Source organism: Acanthaster planci, linkage group LG03 (assembly GCF_054643075.1).
Source record: "Acanthaster planci isolate LZ-2023a linkage group LG03, COTS_SCS, whole genome shotgun sequence".
NCBI lineage: Eukaryota > Metazoa > Echinodermata > Asteroidea > Valvatida > Acanthasteridae > Acanthaster > Acanthaster planci.
The window spans coordinates 22975752-22995491 of record NC_141779.1 but is presented as its reverse complement, the minus strand read 5'-3'; the positions used below and the strand labels follow the sequence as shown (position 1 = coordinate 22995491).

At 43.6% G+C, this 19740-nt stretch overlaps 1 protein-coding gene across 7 annotated transcripts in view; it reads left to right on the top strand.

Annotated features, from left to right (window-relative positions):
• Window positions 1-1406: 1406 nt before the first annotated feature.
• Window positions 1407-19740, top strand: part of ttc25 (tetratricopeptide repeat domain 25) — a 21725-nt gene continuing 3391 nt past the window's right edge. The window contains exons 1-12 of one of the 7 annotated variants that reach the window (XM_022255498.2): window positions 1407-1691; window positions 3567-3698; window positions 5314-5467; window positions 10754-10815; window positions 11182-11365; window positions 12905-13126; window positions 13849-14056; window positions 14699-14982; window positions 16153-16425; window positions 17004-17111; window positions 18411-18500; window positions 19194-19358. In XM_022255498.2, the coding sequence (XP_022111190.2) occupies window positions 1569-1691; window positions 3567-3698; window positions 5314-5467; window positions 10754-10815; window positions 11182-11365; window positions 12905-13126; window positions 13849-14056; window positions 14699-14982; window positions 16153-16425; window positions 17004-17111; window positions 18411-18500; window positions 19194-19358 (2005 nt within the window). In that variant the 5' untranslated portion in view covers window positions 1407-1568. Of the gene's footprint in view, window positions 1692-2230; window positions 2843-3566; window positions 3699-5313; window positions 5468-10753; window positions 10816-11181; window positions 11366-12904; window positions 13127-13848; window positions 14057-14698; window positions 14983-16152; window positions 16426-17003; window positions 17112-18410; window positions 18501-19193; window positions 19359-19740 lie in introns of those variants that run through there. The other 6 variants (XM_022255488.2, XM_022255507.2, XM_022255514.2 and 3 more) reach the window with 6 other exon arrangements.

Sequence of the window (19740 nt, the reverse complement as noted above, 5' to 3'; positions counted from 1 at the left end):
GTTACAGACCCCTACCCACGGACGTATATAAAAAAAACCTGGACTTGCAACGCCTTTGTATGAAAAAGAAGCCAACCAGCGGCCATTTTACCGAGCCGAATACAAAGGCGTGGGTTGGCTCCCTACTATTGACGTCAGGAAGAACAAAGGCGGGCATTACCAGGAAAGCTTTGTATTCGGCTCGGTAAAATGGCTGCGAGTGGATTCAATGACTCTATAAGCTGATTAAGGGCATTGCGAGTCCAGATTTTATGATACACGTCCGTGCCCCCACCGGGGATGTCCATGTCCCCCTGTTCTCCTTGCCCCTCTCCCCCCATTTGAAGTTTCAATATTTGCACAACCTATGTACGAGCCAAAGTTTCCGCTTGGGGGGGAAAAGTTTGTACCTCGGGTGCCCCTGACTTATGCTACAGTTCAAATTTTGACAGATTGTATCCAACCTGAAGACCAAAGCAATATTTTTGACGGCTGGATTTTAGAGTGAAGTTGTTAGTTTCATCAAATCAGCTGTAATAGTTTGTTATATGGACTTCCTAATTCCAGGCCACTGAGACTGCAGAATGCTCGTGCTAGACTTGTGTGTAACTGCCAAATACTGCCACATTTCCCCCTCGTTGGTTAAATTACACTGGTTGCCTGTTCAATTAAGAAATATTTAAAATACTTTTGATTACATTTCAGGCTTTTCATGGCTTCACATCTCTGAATCACTGTCCACTAAATCCCAGCCACACTGTCTTCGCAGTTCACACGACAGGTTGATCCTCAGCACATCCCTATTGTAGAACTAAGGCTACTCTTGGAGACTGCATTTGTTTGTGCAGCTCCCAAGTCCTAAGGCATTTGAACAACCTGCCCTTTCATGTAAGAAGTGCCAATCTGTTGATGCATTTGTTCTGCTAAAACTCATCTCTTTAAAGAGGCTTTTTCCAACTCCTAATTTACACCTCAACTAGTGATAGGTATTGTTATGCGGAGTTGAGTATATTTGTATTGTATCTGCGTGATAAAAATGTTTCCTTATACATGTATTTATTTTTATTTAAAGAACACAAATTTTTTCTCAATGCTAGCTGAAAACAACAAACAGTTCCAGAAGTTGACAACCAACTACCACATTACGGTTACAAAATTGTCATTTCTATGCACTGGCTTAATGCAGCTTAGTGCGTTAATTTCATACCTCGATCAAAATTGTAATACATGAAATACACGTAATACATGAAAATATGCCTATGCCACAGAAGGCCCACACGTGGATCCGGATGTTGAATTTGGTAAAGCTTACTCTCCCGAGGCATTGGTGGCGCTATCATCCTTTATTGCAGTAGCACTGGTAAACCTGCGACGAGTACCAGTCAAAAATATGCAGTTGTGTTGTTGCTAAGGTAAACGTAAAAGTGCATCACACGTACAGTACATGTTCGGCCTCCTCCTATAGGCTGCGCATATGGGGTGGCGCGTCAGCGTTGGTTCTGTTGACATCGATTGAATGAAAGAGAAGATAGTCTGCTGATACTCTGGATCAATATTCTTCTTTTGACTAGAAAGTCGATTTAGGAAAGATGGATTTCGACGACCAAAATTCAGAGGGGCTCCCCAAGGATTCCTTCGCTATTTTTGTTGCTGAAGGAGATGTTCTTTACAAGCAGGGAGAATACAGGAAAGCTCTAGAAAGTTACACTACAGTGAGTAAGACTTCGTCAGAGTCTGCCTGCAAGTCAAAATCTAAGAAGCTAACAACTTTTTTGCACTCTTTTCAGTTGTTTTGCCTGATGGATATTCTCTGAGGAATTCCTTCTTGGAGCGGGGATTTATTCATAGGCTACATGTATGTCAATCATGACATTGTTTCCATCGTCATACTAGGCCCCATTATTTTAATTTGAGGGACCACTGCTAATTTACTAGGCCCTAATACTAGTAGTATTAGCTGATGGCAATGATTCGTATGACTGAAACCTGTTAAGCCTAGGCCTAATTCTCTTATTTGTATGCTTTTTACTAGAAAATATCACGACAATTGACAGGCAAGCTGGATCATTCAAACTGTATTTTAATAAAAAAAATTGGCAAAGCTGGGCTCGGCTATTTTTTTTTATAAAGTTGTACATAGCCTGAAAACATTATCAGCAAGAGGATTAAGCAAGGCTTACGAGCCATGCTGAGGCATGCCAGGCTAGACTAATCAGTGTTGTCAATGTATTGATTCGAAATGATGATCAATAGGTTTTATCTTGAAGAAATCAATTGAGGAAAGAAGGTGTCATTAGGCATGCATATTCATGAACCAAGATGCTGTTGCTATGAGAGCCATGATAGCAGGCAGTGAGGACGAACTAACTTCCATGTTGCTTTTCTGATGCTACGTCTGGATTCTGAAATGCACAATGTATGTCACCTGCTGCAACATTTTGGGCATGAAGACCGACAGAATCTTTGTCCAGGGAGTCTTTACAAAGACAGTGACTTTGAATTTGGCCTAGCTGCTTGTGAAAGAGGAAATCACACGGGAGACATACACAAGGTTTAGAGACTAATTCCAGGAAAGGAAGATAATTAGAGTCTGAAGTGATTACTACAACACTTGGAACATTGTCCATGTATCCATTGGTTTGAACTTTAGTGCTGGAATAGAAAATCAACCAGTGAACTCGACACTTGGTGAGGTACTTGTTTGACAAGTTTTGAGGAGTTCATAGATTAAAGAGTCATGGATTACGTCGACCCAGCTCTAGAGAGAGAGGAACAGCTGAAGCTACTCCAGTCGTACATTGGGGAAGCCGAAGATCACATGAGGAAGAGGGACTACCAGAGAGCGCTAGAGAGCTACAACCTCGTAAGGCTTTCCGGGTCTCCGTGGCACTTTGTGGTTTGAGAGTGCTTGCACTTGTTCACTAGACTTCTAGTGTGTCTACCTGTGGTATTAGATTCAAGAAGATTTTACAGTGTTCACAGAATGATTTTTGTTGCACATATGCATTGTAACACCATGCACATCATCCATGTTAATATGAGTTTGCTGTCTAGCTGTACATGTATGCTGTACACTACATGACCCTTGCAATAATGGTGAAACATTTAGGGAAGAAAGTGGACCCAAAAATTATTTAACCCCGAAGTCATGAAATTTTCCAACTCTCCCATTTGCGACCACAAAATAAGGATCTGAAAAATCAGGTTGAGGAGAAGTAGAGCAAGTCTAAATTGACTCTTGGTGTCGCTGATGAAGCTATCAAAACACAGCATGTACAGATGTAATTAAATCAAATAGGCAAAAGGGGGAATTTATGATTTCAAAAAGGCGCAATGGTTGTTGCTATACACTTAGAAAATTACATGTACATGTAACTGCAGGCCAAAAACAGTGGTAAATCAATAAGAATGGATCAACACTAACATAATGACCACAGGGGCTGTCAGTGTAAAAAAATGAACATGCATTGTGTTGCTGTGACAAACCTGTAAAAAAAGGTAACAATTTAATATCTGTTGCTTGAAACTAACCCTACTATAACATTCGCCAGTTACTCCACTCTAAGAACTTGTCTGTATTCCTTTAGGCTCTGGAAATAGAACCGTCCGACAAAAATTGCCTGGTAGCCCGCTCCAAATGCCACTTACAGCTTGGCGATTCCAAGGCTGCACTTGAGGACGCCAACGCCTCCCTTAGTGAAGATGAGAAATACATCAAGGTGAGTTTACAAATCAGTGGACTCTTTGACCCTTAAAGGCCGGCTCGTGCTTTGCCTGAAAATAAAAGTGAATGCAAATTTGTGACATCATTTCAAATATTCATGTTGCAAATTAGTATGAGTTGAACACATTTGAACTTGAGTGAAATTTCACCGCAAAGTTGTGACGTCAAATTCGCTTGGCTTTTGCATTTGCATGAAGTATGAACCGGCCTTAACTCGGTACTGGTGATTCACCACCGTGCCTTTGACACAGAGTATGCCATGATTATAACAAATAATGACGAATGGGAATAAACTGTCACTTAAACCCCACCACACAACGACATAACCAAACCACTATAAGTTGGAGACTGACATCTTTCAAGGTTCTTCTTGTTACGGTAATATGTGAATTAAAGTTAAGTTGCCAAGCAAGCATACTGTCTCCTGTTGTGAACATTGTTCCCTCCATTAGTCTATTTGAAGCATATGCAGCAAGGTATGAGACGGAGAGAACCCCCCCTGCTTTGTGTTGGTCATTGTCTCGCAGGAATCTGGGGAATTCCTTTCAGACATCTTGGGGGGATGTGTTAAGTAACAATAGTCTGGAATGTGTATAGGGATTGGACATGTTGGGGGGGTACCCCTCGGTCTCATTTCTTGCTGGGTATAATTTGAAGTATGGTGGACACAATAGGGAGGTGCTGTTTGATTTGGGTAAATTGTTTTTAACCCCAAATTTACCTGCTTCAAATAGTGCTTTCCTATTGTGTCCGCCATGCTTTAAAAAGGTTAACTTAAATCATTGAAATTGAAATGGTCACATTTCTCCAAATACTACCAAAAAACCCTAGTGAGCGTTATTGGTGCTGTATGTAATTACATTAAGTTAAAGTCCAGAGTTTTCTGCTTTGCGGAAAATCTGCAATAATCGCAGATTTGGGGGTAGAAAGTGGAAAACGCAATTCTTGGTAAAAAAAAATAAAACAAATAAATGTTTTTGATCGTGTTTGCACAATTAATCAAATAAATATGAACCCAAATTAGGAATGACAACTCATTTTCACTGTTTAACTCACTTTGAAAGTAACATTTAGTAGCGTTTCCCCAGCTGTTTTTTCTTTGCGATATCGCAGAATTTGGTATTGATTTCTTCCGGCTCCGCACTGCGGAGATCACACAGGTCCCATTCCCTACATAGTGCCCAGACGTCTCACGGCTTATGAATAAATCAATAGGGACGGGGACCAGTCCAAGATCACAGTGGCATGGTGCATGTAGGCCCTACATGTATCATTATGCCAAAGATACCTGTAAATGTAGGCCTACAGTACATATGTACAGTCACATACAGTTTTTGTACACAAAATTTAGAAAGTTGAAGAAAGCAGAATTTGACTTTCAGAAAGCAGAAAATTCTTGACTTATACTTTAACAGCTCTTTTTTCTGTCGATCCTTTGATACTGTCTCCAAACCCAATTTTTTTCTGGAGCTAGGCTTGTGGTGGCAGCAAGTTACTTTGGATCTGTGTGTTTTAAGTCTGATTTTTGACGAGATTTGGCTAAAATACAGCAAATGTTACAGTGGAGACCTACTAAAATATTCAAGACATTTGACATCTTTTTTTGACAGGGACTGCTTCAGAAGGCAGAAGCCCTCTATCAGATGGGCAACTTTGAGTCGGCGCTAATGTACTATCACCGCGGCAACAAGTTAAGACCAGAGCTTCAAGATTTCCGTCTTGGCATTCAGAAGGCACAGGAAGCCATTGAGAACTCAGTTGGGAGTAAGTTATCCAAAAGCAGGTTCAATTATAACCATTCTCATGTGTTTATGAGTCCTCTCAGAGTGTTATGTACTCTCAGTAGGTGTTTATGAGTCCTCTCAGAGCATTATGTACTCTCAGTAGGTGTTTATGAGTCCTCTCAGAGCGTTATGTACTCTCAGTAGGTGTTTGTGAGTCTTCTCAGAGCGTTATGTACTCTCAGTAGGTGTTTGTGAGTCCTCTCAGAGCGTTATGTACTCTCAGTAGGTGTTTGTGAGTCTTCTCAGAGCGTTATGTACTCACAGTAGGTGTTTATGAGTCTTCTCAGAGCGTTATGTACTCTCAGTAGGTGTTTGTGAGTCTTCTCAGAGCGTTATGTACTCTCAGTAGGTGTTTATGAGTCCTCTCAGAGCGTTATGTACTCTCAGTAGGTGTTTATGAGTCCTCTCAGAGCATTATGTACTCTCAGTAGGTGTTTATGAGTCCTCTCAGAGCGTTATGTACTCTCAGTAGGTGTTTTATGAGTCCTCTCAGAGCGTTATGTACTCTCAGTAGGTGTTTATGAGTCTTCTCAGAGCGTTATGTACTCTCAGTAGGTGTTTATGAGTCTTCTCAGAGCATTATGTACTCTCACTAGGTGTTTATGAGTCCTCTCAGAGCGCTATGTACTCTCAGTAGGTCTTAAGTTTTGTTTCTTTTATTTCCTCATTCCTCAGTCTACGGCGCTCCACCTACCCAAACAGTCACTGCATATGCAAATTTCCCATGCGTGGATTATTCATTTGCTGAAAAGATTTGTGTCTTTTGAGGCATCTTCGATTTATCAAGCTTCCGTTTTCCCTACACGGTTCTTTGTCGATTTGATCACCTTTCCTTTGTTTGTAAATAAAGTATAACCTGGATTTTATCCATTTATTGGTAAGAGTTCTTTTCGTGTATACTTTTGTGTTCTTCAGTTTTCTTGTATGTGCACCCTGCACGTGTTACTACGAGGCTCGTTCCAGCTACGCTGCGTCTACCCTACCGGTACCAATGAATTATAGACCTTAGCCGGTTGAATTCAGGGGGTCACTGTCAGAATCTGTCATACTCCCCTGTCTTCTCTAGCTACCAGGACGAGGAAAAGATCTTGCCATCATCCAGGGGGTTTCAGCCAGGATCTGGCCAGGCCCCTGGCTTGTTTGGCCCCACGGAGCTCACGGGGAAGCTCCGTAGTCACTGCGGAAGACCCGAGCAGGCACACCGCCAGGATCTGGCAAGGACCCTGTCTCCTTGGTCAATCGCTGGCCTGGCAAGCCAGCTTGGACTCCCAGAGAATATCCCATCAGACGTCTACTGGGCCCGTTCTGCCATCATGAGGTACACCACGCCTTTCGCCCGACATGACCCAGAGGAATCCACGCAGTGTGCCAGCCAGCATTCCCCGGCGACACTGAAGAGCATCATCCGCCGTTCGACATTGGCCTAGAAGACTACTTCTCCGGCAGCCCCCCGGGCGTACTCCCTTTCGCCCATATACCAAAGTCACCAGGCGGGGCTCCCCGCAAGTTCCATGGCCCACCCCACCTGGTGTGCCGTCGAGCCATGACACCCTGACTCCCGCTAACCCCCTTTCGGGTCCCGCGCAGCTTAACAGGGTTTTTACACCCCTGGGTATTCAAGCCCCCCATCAGCAGCTCTAGCTTTCAACTGGATATCACTGGGTCATCTGACTTCATTTCTCCTGGTCCCTCTGCGCGGAATTCTGCAACCCCGTTGACCTCGACTGGGACTGCTCCTGGGCGTTCCACGGCCCTGGCTGCCACCTCTGCTGCCAGGCCGCCCACCACCGGGTGCTTCAAGCACTCTGCAGCTTGGGCTTTTAATCGGCATCACCGGGTCATTGGACCTCATTTCTTCTGGTCCCTCGGAATTCTGCAGTTCCCGTTGACCTCGACCGGGAACGCACCCGGGCGTTCTGCCTCTCGCGGCCCCGTCTGCCACCTCTGCTCCGCTCCAGCCTAACGGTCCTTCGCTCAACTACCCACTAATCTATGGGCACCCCGGCTCTTGACTATAGCACCTGCCTACTTCAGTCAATGCAAAGTCATCGTGTCTTTGGCTGAAGATGACACCGATTTTATTGGCGTCCTCACCACCTATGACACATTCCAGATTCCGGATCCTCCGTCAGCCTCCCTTTCGGAGGAAGACACTGACCACGCCTGTGCCAGTCAACCGACCGCCCCACGTCTTCAGATACTCTTGCTACAGGGCTCCCATTCGTGACGTAGGCTCTTTACCTTAGCGGACTGCTCCCCCTTGTAAGGTCGGAGTGGCCCTGGACAACGTCTCCTTGTCGAGTTCTGCCTTAAAGCAGAACGTCTTGGAGACAACTACTGTGTTAAACACAGTGGAACGCTGTTATAACAGGGTCATTGGAACCTTACAAATTCCTTATGTTATCAGTTACGGAAAATAAATGAATGGAAAAAAAGAAGAAATTCTTTGTCATAAATATGACCTTGTATTATAAATTATAAATATTATAAATGCTCGTCCTGTCTGTCTTTGATTATAACATGTATTGTGAGAGTCTTTCGGGCGGCCTCCTCAATGAACATGAGCCTCTGCCCCATATTTCCAGGCGGCCGTTACATGCAAATGCGACCTTGCTAGTTTTCCAACATATCTACAGCGTGGGCATCCAGACGTAATCCACATGGCAGCACTTTCTGAGCCATTTTTCCAGATCGTTGCCCCGGTGAGTACGCTGTCGGACGCGGACCCAATCCCGAGTCTCCGTCACAGCCTTCTTGAGCTCCTCTGGCTACCATCGGTAGGCCCTCCCAGGCCACGGAGAAGTGAGTCCACGCTTTACCTGGTGATCTCTAATAACCGCTACAAGTCTAAACCTACCGGCATTCGAGACTAAATTACCAGGCACCAAGACAGGAACGAACAAATAACATTTTCCAGGCAGTTTTCCTATCTTTTTCAGTTCTGTCACTTGCGGTAAATTTGTCATCTTGACGCAGACCTACCGTTGCGTCTCTCCAGTCCGCATCCCCAGACATCCGAACCTAACATTCGTCAAGCCGTTGGGATTTTTACGCACCCCGCAATCCAAGTTTTCCCCAAGGGGCCCTGCAGGAGAAATTTTTCGAATCTATTTCCACTGCGTCTCACGACGTACAATCCTGTGATCAGCAGAATGACCATTTTATGGCCCCCACTTACGTGCCCCCACGTGAGCACAGATTCTGCTGTGTGGTCCTGCCACAATGCACACTTTGCAAACACGTGTTCACTTCAAAGTGAGCGTGTCCAAAATCTGTTTACTGTGACTGTTACGAGGTCTGTCAAAAGTAGGCCTGCTGTGAGTCACCTATTTTGTTGCAATAATTTCGCGAGCGTTCTCTTCTGATATTAAGGCTCAATGTGATCGAAACGAAGAGAATTTTGTTAGATCCTATTTGTTTCTGAAATGAATACTTTGTTAGTGCTTAGCATGACTTCGGACATCGAAATGGTTTGTTGTGTATTTGTCCTCGGAGATTTTCCTTGAGTGGAAATTACTGGCAATATCGCATTTATTTTTTACACATGTGTGAAAATGATCAAAGTTTTCCGTGGCAGTCAGGACGCCTGCGGCTACGCTGGGTACGGAACACGGCTTACCTTCAATTTGACATGAACGTCAAATAATACCTGCCTTACGCACACCCGTGTCAGGTTGGCCTTTCTCCTGAAAATGGTTATGTCCTGAGGAGGCAGCAAACTATAGGCTCTCCCCTTTGCCAAAGGCCATCTATGTTATGTTGGGAGCCGCATGGTGTTCACCTCATTCCTTTGATCGGCTTCCTGACAAAGGATCAGACTCCCTCACCCGATCCGTCCGATATCTTTACACTCTCCGCCTCCTCACATCCTGGGGATGATGCGGATAAACTTTGGGGGCCTGTTCATGTCATGAAGTGGTACCTGACTAAAAGGATAGTATGAAAGGGATGACATTAATCCCATCGCTTATCACTTTCATGAGACCGCACCGTCCAGCGGTGTCAGTACACTATTGCCTGCTGGACGGCTTCGGCCATTAGACTTGCTTATCCCGTCTGGCCGTTAAGCTCTGATGAATAAAGTCATTACTACATTAGGGTTCACGGCATAAGAGCAGGATCTGCATCTTGGTCTTACTCTTGAGATTTTTGCATTGCAAACATCTGCAAAACGGCATGTTGGAAGTCTCCTCCTACCTCCTGCAACTTGAGGGATGTCCTGCAGAGCGACATCCCAAGTGGCAGGACAATCCTACTGTCCACAGAGCAGAGGTCAAAGAGACCTCCTGAAGGACGGATGGCAAGTCATTAGGAAGTTCCTTAACCATTTCCTAAATTTTTACATTCCTCCTTGTTTATATGTAAAAGTGCATTCTCGGCATTAGATGTGTTGGCACCAACCCTCCACCGAGACTGGTGCTACACTGCATATGAAGTGACTGTTTGGGTTGGTAGAGTGTCGTAGACTCTTTCCCAACATTAAGTTTGGGTCGGGGCTACTAGAGAATACCTACTCAAACAGTCCTCTCCCGCCCGTCCTCCCCACTCTGGCTGCGACCATTTTGAGTCACTTTCGAAAAGAAGGATGATCATGGCGGCAAGGCAGTGCTGCATTTTGGGACGTCAGGGTGCACCACGGGTGATCAAATCTTTTCAGCGAATGAATGATACGCACGTGGGAAATTTGCATATGTAGTGACTGTTTGGGTAGGTATTCTTTAGTAGACCTGACCCACACTTAATGTGGGAAAGGAATTTTTGAAAGGTACATGTATACTATTGTGACATCAGAATAATTCGGAACATCTCTCAGCATGGCTATTCAGTTGCACCTGTTGAATTCTATTCTTCAACCTGAGTTCAAATGAATTACTTTTGAGTGCATCATCTGACATGCTCTGTTTTCTCTGCTTTGTTCTTTGAACGTGACCAGTAAACAAGCATTGTGTTTGATGATTCATCTTTTGGAATAAACTCATCAAATGACAGGAACGTAATGATATCTCACGTTGTTTACATCTGTTCTTTCCTATAGCAGTGAGGTGGGATATGATGCATTGAGTCCTCATAGCAAAGCGCACATGTATGTAAACAAAGCATGACATCCATATGTTGTAAGTCTATTGAAGGACAACGTGATCATGCAAAGGCAGTGGTAGTTTTTAATCATCCCTTATAACTTAGGACTCTTTTCAGATAATATTTACGAAGTTAAACAAATTGTGTGCAGAGAAGCATCTCAAGAAATCACATCCTTGATTTCCAGGTCCAGCAGTTGTAACGCTGGAGGCAGTCGGAGATTTGTCACACTTTCACAAACAAGATGAAGTGAGTATACATGTACTCATTACCTTACCTGTTAATTCCGTTCATGGGCACTTTGTTCTGTAATCAAGAATCCATTTAGCTTTCTCTCTTCAGCCTAATATCTTATTGCACTGGACAACATCCCTCTTGATGTCTCAAGAGTTGAAAATTAAGTTTGAAGTACTAACTGTTAATGTTTGAAAACAAAAATTCTTAAAAATTATAATGTTACTTGTGTATCTTTTTTTTTATGTTGGTTTCATCTTGTGTGGTCAGTTTCACAGTTTTTCTATGTATGTGTACTTAGAAAAAAATATTGGAGTAAAGATGGTAAGAAAGCTTTGAACGAAGTGCTCTAGTCTTAGTTATGGACTTTGATCCTTACAGAGCAAGACAAAGAAAGCCCCTCGGATCGGGTACAGCAAGCCGTCCACCAAACTGCTAGACGAAAAGAAGAAACGACGGCAGCCCAGGCCAGAGAAATCTGAGAAGGAGAAGGAGACCACCAAGCAGTTGCTGGGGGAGCTGTATGCTGACAAGGTCTTCCTGGACAAGCTGCTGAAGGACGACGGTCTGTTGTCTCGGCAATTCTTTTGCAGAATGCAATGAGCAATGATTAGTTTGGAGGAGAAATAAAATCTTTGCGTAATGAGACTTAACCACTTCGGACCGGGGCATTTTTCAACGTTGAGGATGCTGGGCCGGCATGACTATCATTTTTTCCGTTTTCAAAATCCTTCAACAATTCATCATTCCATTTAACGGTCGTTTATAGCCGCAAAGAGTAATCTTCAGGCACTACTCTAAGTTGACAGGTGACCTTCATTGACTCCCAAATATTTCAGCCAGGCCTGCAGCCTTGTAAACAGAGCCCAGATTGTGCGGTGTTATACAACTGTCTTTTGTTCACGAACCTGGCTCAGTGCACTGCTGACCTCTTTTCAATAGGGGCCAGATTAGCATGCAGCGGTGCTGTGTGGCTCATTGCTGCGGTTGTGGAGAGCTTTTGTCCCCGGTGGTAATCCGCTTGCTCTAAATACCCCAAACCCTGGTATACGGTTTCAAAATAACGCTGGATTATCACCACTTTTGAGAGTGAAAAATGCCGGTCATGCCCAGCAGCCTGGTCTTTTGTTCGGAGTACGGTCTTTTGTTACAGGGCCCTGTTTCCTTTGTCCGAGTTCGGAGACCCCGGCCACACATATAAACCATACGGCTCCGATTTCGGAGTCCCCGGCTGGTAGTGGTTAATAATATGGATTTGGTAGTTATTTCTGCATCAATTCAGTAACCTGTAAAACTCAGTGGTTGAAGGATGGGACCTTCAATTGCCACTAGTAAGGTACTTTTTGGTTCATATTCCATCCTAGTGAAAGAATCAATACTTTCCACCATCTCTCAATGAGCATTGAGCCCACCTCTGGAAACTTGATGTCGTTAAAGGATAAAACCCAATATCAAATTTAACTACATGTATTCCTTAAAACCCAGTATCAAACTTTGCATCATCCTGATGCTCAAAGTCCATCAGAGGTAATTTTGCTGTTTCGAAAAGAAGGAAATTAAAATGTCTGGCTTGTAGTTGCTGCTGCTCTTTTAAAATAAGAAGCTGGTTGGTGTACATTTGCTCTTCTGTTTGGTCATATTTTGGGCAACCAACTGTAAATTTCTGGTATTTTAACCACTGCATGCCAGGATTATTTGTGCTAAAACCCACAATGAGTAAAACATAACCAAGTTTGAAAACGATGTTCAACGCCACATATGCTGGCTCTAGAGAGTCATTTGGACAATATTCATCTAATACTTCTGACTGTAACTTCATATTGTTTAACACCTACTGAAGGCCCTACTTGGACAAGGATATTTGGTGCGATGACAGGCCACGTGGAGCAAGTTTAAGCATAGGCCATCTTCATGGTCTTGCTTGACATTGTGTTTACAAAAGAAAAGGGAAAAAAGGGATGTGTATACATGTCAACTCTTACAGTTTTAACCGTCAGCTGCCCCTGTGAGGACACATTGCAGGATCATGTGTAATGTCCTCATGCATGACCTGGTTACGTAGTCACAAGTATGCTCATACATTTCCACACTCCCTTCTGATCAGATTTGACCAGGATAGATACGGACAGCGGCAACCGCATCTATGACCTGGTCAACCAGGGCATCGACTACCTGGACACCCGAACAGAGTTCTGGCGGCAGCAGAAGCCCATGTATGCCCGCAAGAGGGAGAAGGAGATGGCCAAGGGCCAGCAGGACAAGGGCAAGGCCAAGCCCTCCGATCCGGCCAAGTATGTCCTGAAGAACCTGGAGGAGATTGACGCAGGTGGGTGTCCGTAGTCTCAATTGAGTCTGCTACAAGTCCATATCGAAAAGGTCAATCACCAGTCAGAATCAGAGGAATGGCACAACGGAATCAAAGAACGATAAAGAATGCCTTCTTGCTGTCACATTTAAATATTTAAATACCATGTCCCATGACTCGATTTGCTTGTTAAACAACTGTAAGTTTGCACAAAACACTTCTCTTTTTTCAGTGCTAGCACCCTCTTCCAAGCACGTAACAAGATTGTGACCCCTTAAAATAAGATCTGATGTTAGTTTTGGAGAAGGTTGATTTCCAAACATAAGACTTTTCTTTGGTTCTAACCGTTAGTAGTAGCACTCTCTGCGGTGTGCTTTTGTGTCTTTCCCATAATACGGGCGACTCACAATAGTGCGCCACCAAGAGTTTGCAACGCCTTGGCCAATCACAACGCACGAAATTGTCGATCCTTTCCAAACGCGCCTTGGGTTGGCAAATTTCATGCATTGTGATTGGCCGACGCGTTGCAAACTCTTGGTGGCGCACTATTGTGAAACAGCCATATTGTGTTGTGAAAATATTGTTTTTTTAATGTAGAGTCTTATTTTGTGGTAAGTTTTATTTTGTCCTGTGCATATGTTCAGAATATTAAGGTAGCACTGTTCTCTCTTCTAAAACATCTAATCCAATAATAAAAACCGGGCCGTGTGTTTATTATCACTGATCTTATCTCACCTTTGCAGCCCTTGCTGACGGCAGACCCAAGGAAGCTCTGAAGCAGGCCCAGAAGGTCTTGAAGACGGTGGAGAAGTGGAGGGATGAGGACGTACCCGATAAGCAGGAGTTCCTGTCCAACCTCCACAGCTCCCTGGGCAATGCTTACCTAGACATGGGCAAGATGGGAGAGGCACTGGAACACCATCGCATCGATCTGCAGATCTCCAAAGAAAAGTAAGTCGGCCTCTCCATATCCCTTGATCAATTCATTAAGCCCGACCTACCACACAAGCTCGGAACAATACACACACCTCTCCAATGCCACACTTGATGCTCTAGCTGCTGTTATCACAGTGGAATGTCAGTGGTTACATGCTAGACTTTTATTCTGTGTTGTAGGTGTAGATGGTTAGCACATCTGAGTTAGGGGTTCAACATGGGTGGATGTGTTTTACCCTTACTTACCCTCGTCTCATTGTCAACAACTGTTTTGTTGTACTGTAGAGGTACCTGTGAATGCTGATCTTGACAAATGGAGTTTGCTCACCAGTAGATTTTGTCGATGACAAATTTGACCATGGTAAAAGTGAGCCTGTGCATTATTTGAAAGGGCTAGGTCATTTGAAAACAAAGCCCGAGATGCAACGCCAGCTCAAAGTTGTTCTGTGCATGTGAGACTGTGTGCAGCTGTGGTGATAGGGCTGACCTCACGTGTGCACATCGATCTTCTTGAATGACCGATGACATACTCCAATTGGAATACTGAACTGACTCATTGTCAGGCATTTTCAATAGTCATAGTTCTCACAAATGTGGAACACTTGACATCTTGAATGCAGAAGCAAAGTTTAACCTCAACTCTTTCTCCCATCTCAGTGACTTTGAGGACGGCACCTCCAGGGCACTGGACAACATGGGACGAGTCTACGCCCGCATCGGCAAGTTTGACCAGGCCATCCAGCACTGGAAGGAGAAGCTGCCTCTGGTCAAGTCCACCCTGGAGGCCACCTGGCTGTACCACGAGATCGGCCGCTGCCATCTGGAGCTGGGTAACTACCGAGAGGCCCACGACTTTGGGGAGAAGAGCCTGCAGGCTGCCCAGGATGCTGGAGATGATGTCTGGCAGTTGAACGCTAGCGTTCTCATTGCACAGTCCGAGGGTAAGAAATCTGTTGCCATTGAGTGTATGGGGAAGCAAGGGCTGTGGTAGGGGGTGGAATTATACACAAAAATCATCAGTGTTTGATCCTTATTCTAAATTATTTCTGGTAATGGCACAGAGGATTCCTTAAAAGTTCCCTAGGCACTGTAGCTTGCAAGCCTGAAGAAACTTGTAGAGGGGAGACAGTGAGAAGCATACACTTTTAGAGGTGGGAGGAAAACCGTGGAGGAATATTTCTAGATAAAACTCAGAGAGTCAGGTAGAGATTGAAAACCCAATCTGCGTTTGAACCTAGCTGGGAATTGAACATGTCCTACAGAAGTAGAAGTCGAGGAAAGAAGTGTTATATCAACCTGATTCCTGATCTAATCTGTCGCATATCAAGGTTTTGCTGTTGACATGTACAATATCAGATAAACATGCAGAATGCACTGTCAGTGTAATGCTCTCAGCATTACTGAAAGAAAACATCACTGGTTGTCGAATATTGTTTACTTCATGTCATGTGTTGTTTGAACAGTTTTGCAGAACCCATTCACTTTTGAGCTAGCTTACTTGATGATACATGGTCAGAGAATGTCGGATGAGAGTAACTTCACTCTCTTTCATGGTGGTGTTGATCAATCCATTGATCAGTAGATATAAAAATTACCATACATTCTATTTTTGTTTCTCCTGCTTTGACGACCATTGCCGTGTATTGGAGGTATGGTCAGTTGCAGGTGGCTCTGTTAGGGATGATGTGGCATAGTGTGTAACCATAAAGCTTTTCCAATCCCTTCAGACTTTTGTTTCTACCAGCACACTTTTCTTTTTGCTTTTATTTTGTGGTTGGGGTATTTGGATGCTTACCCCATAAATGATCCCAATCGCTGCTTTGGTAACCTCTCTTGCAGTGGCATTGAAGTTATGTGTTACCTCACCAAGTACACTCAAAGTGAAAACAAGAAACTGGCTGTGGAGAAAATCTTTTTCCTCATGAGATTAACACCTATGTAGAGTACAATTCAATTTTTTATGAGATTTTGTGTATTAAATCGAACCTTTCTGAATTTATGCATTAATATGAAGAATTTGTTGATGGGGACTTGGCATCTTTTTTATAGAGTGACAATAATTTGATTGTCTTATTGGATCTCGAATTATAATTTTTTTCCTTCTTTTGTAGTCAAGCTTGGAGATCTTCAAGATGCCATTGAGTCCTTCGAGCGTGCCCATGAGATGGCCACGGTGCAAGGTGATGAGCCAGCCCAGCGGGCCATCTCCAAGGCCCTGGAGGAGCTCAATCAGAGGATTGTGCAAGGCATCCGTGATGGGGATAACCGGCAAGCCGGGGATGTGGAGGCGGAGACGGCTCAGGAGAGACAGGAGGAGATTGATGCAGCTCCGAGGGAGCAAATCGAGGAGGAGAAGGAACCGGAGAAAGTGGAGAAAGTTCCAGGTAGGTGTGAGATTGTTGTCTCCAAAGATGGGGATCAGTTTCGGGCAAAAATTTGATTTTTTTCAGCTGTAGATTGATGAAAAGATGGCAATTGTTGCAAAGCAGCCTGCTACATCAAGTAGGCTCAAAATGAAAAACTAGGAAACTGGTTGTTGAGAAGATCTTTTCCTCATGAGATTAACACCTGTGTAGAGTACAATTCAATTTTTGATGAGATTTTGTACATTAAATCTAACCTTTCTGAATCTACAGTTTGCTTTGTAAGTGCTGTGTGATTTTTCCTTTAATGCCGTGCCACTGGTCCAACATCATATCACAGCCCGAAGCGAAGGCAAAAATAAATTGCTTGTGTAAATGTACGGTACACAGCCAGGAATCAATGTCACGTTTTATTAAATTGCTGAATTTCAGGGTGCCTTGAAAACGGGAAAGGTCCAAAAGTGCTTTCCTTGCCAGCTTTGCAAAATACTCTACTTGAATATTTTGTTGGCAACTGTGCTAACTGATCATTGGCTACGGAAGACGAGGAATATGTATGAACTGTTTTTTTTACTGAAAATAAAAATTGCCCTGTTCAGAGGAGGTGCCTCAACAGGAAGCCCAGGAGGAGATACAGGAGGATGATTATGAGGAGCAGTTTGAGGAAGACGAGGACCAGAAGAGTCAAGGACGGCAGAGTGCCCAAGGTTAGCCATGTCGCACCATCAATCACCACTGCGACCATCCTCATCATCCATGGATCATCCCCTAAGCCTTTCCTTGACCTTTCCCTAAGCCTTTCCTTGGCTGTAGTGCTGGGAACACGTCGTCCTGCAGTCTCTCCATATCTCACGAACCTTCTGATTTTGTGTCCTCCAAATACTTTTTTTTTCAAAACAAAACTTTCTGTGATCTCTTCCTGTAATGGTTCATAGTTACATAAGTCATCGTCAAACTCATCAGTGAATCATTCCCATCAGTTCTGCCTTCACTGTGGTGCTAGGGACATACGCCATCTTGCTGTTTCTGCTCGTCTTGTAATTCTGCTCATTCCTTTTTCCCCCCAAAATACTACTGCTAAATTAAAACTTCTTGTAATTTCTATCACAATCATACTCTTCTCCACTGATCATTCTCATCAGTTCAGCCGTCATTATGGTGCCAGGGATGTGTCAACTTGTTTTCTTGATTGATTAAATACCAGCTCAGGTACAGTGTTTGTGAGAATGAGGGGGTTTGCAACATCCATAGCCTTCAGCTGCTGACTCAGATCTCCGATTCAAATTTGTTGACTTTGTTCTCAAAGTGCATGAGATACTGGTAGCAGGAGGAGTGATGTAGATTTCCTCGTGTCTCGAGGGGGGGGATGTACAGGGAACCCTCCTCGCCCATCTTGTTTACAGCAGTTTCTTGCCTGTAAACATCAACTCCATTTCAAGAAAGCTAGATCTGCCCTGGCAGTGTACTTTTCTCATCTTCAAAAAGTCTTTTTCTTGCATCCTTTCTCCTTCAGTCTGATTACAGATATATCTCCAAATACACAACGTTCGTTGGGTTCTCTGATGAAGCTAATGCATTTAATATAATATGTGACGATAGGAATTATTAAAGAATTTTGAAAAGCAGAAAAAAATGATAAATATCCCGGCCCAGCATCATCAACATTGATAACTGCCCCAACAGGAAGTGGTTAATACTTTCTCTGATTCTCACCATCTTTTAGCTTCTCATAAAGTCATCATGGTCATGTACCTGTGTACCAGCAGGCCATAGTTCTGTTGCTTCTTTCTTCTCATGAAACCTGGTTCTTATATCCGAGTGCCATTTGTTCCTTCCACAGCTTTTTTGTGTCATTTGTTTGAAGTCACTCCCTTTTTTGTTAAAAAGGTACTAAAATTGATAGAAAATCATGACACCGGCATGACTGTAAACAGTAGACTTCAAACGTTGACCTTTTTTAATAATGATTGTTTAGCTGAGTTGAATAATTTGTCCCAACTCCTCAGAGGTGCCACAGGAAATACAGGCAGAACAGGTGGAGGAACAGCAACAGCCAGAAGAGCAGCAACAAGAGGCAGATATTGTTGATGAAACAGGTACCTGAAAAATGGCTGTCCGGTGGAGGAATCTAACGGAGCTAACAATGTCCAAACCTGAACCAGTCCAGCTGTTTTTTGGACTGAGAAATGTAGGATGTCACAGGACACTCAAGTTGGATCAGTTTGAGTATCACTGGGTGTACGACCTTGAAAGTAGACAGTGTGCAGTACGTAGGAACAGCATGGGGGGAATCAATTTGGTCTGCATTTTATAATTATGTACCTCAGCACTCCAACATATTACCCCTCGCATGGCCAAACCTTTCCAGTTCAGTCCATGTAATTGATGGTCCAACTCCTGTGAGGTACTAAGTCGGTGTCAGCTTAATACTGTACATGTGCACGTCGATTTTATGTATCAGCACTGTGATTGAATAGTAAAGCAGCTGGTTGTTGAAATACAAACACACAAGAGCTGTCCATCTCATGCAAAAAATTGAAACAATACAATGTACAGGACGATGTACATAAAATTAGGCTCGGGGCAAGGCACCAGAAGTTTTTATATTTTGTTGATTTGTTGAATAAAAAGATATAGGTTCTGCATGATTTTCTAGGTTGGGTTAGGTAATTGGAAAAACAGCTATTTTTTTGCTTGCTTGGCCTGATTTTGTTAGTAACAGCTAATGGGGGAAAAAATGGTTGGTTGGGATCAGAACTGATCCTAATTGTAAAATGTCAATATTTAAGGTCAAGATGTTAAGTCAACATCTTCCGGAGAGAAGCAGGAGGTTGAACCGACAGAAGACATTCCCACTGAAATAGAGGGACAGGAAGGCAATGCCACTGCTGAGACTCACCCTGAGCAGGAGGTTGAGGATGTAACAAAAGACAGTGATGTCGAGAAAAAAAGCGGTGAGCATGGGACAGGCTCCACACTATATGGTATCCAGCAGCACTCCATATCATCTGCACTGCTTGGTGGAAAGGGTGTCTGACTCCATGCTCATATATAAATCATCCACACAAAATTAAATCTTTTTAACATTGCAAATGATTCTGCTTCTTTTACTTTTTGTTTAGATTTAGTAAACAAGGCCAAGTCATGCTGTAGAAATATTAACTCTAATTCCTTAGGCAGCTCACACGCATCCTTCAAAATCCTTCATTGTGTGGGAGACTAGTGTCCTGTGCACAATAAAAATGACCCGACGCCTTCCTTAGTCCTACAAAATCATTGAGTCTTCTTGAATCTCCCGTTGGACTTCGAAGGAAGGGTTAAAGTTAGAGGAGAATG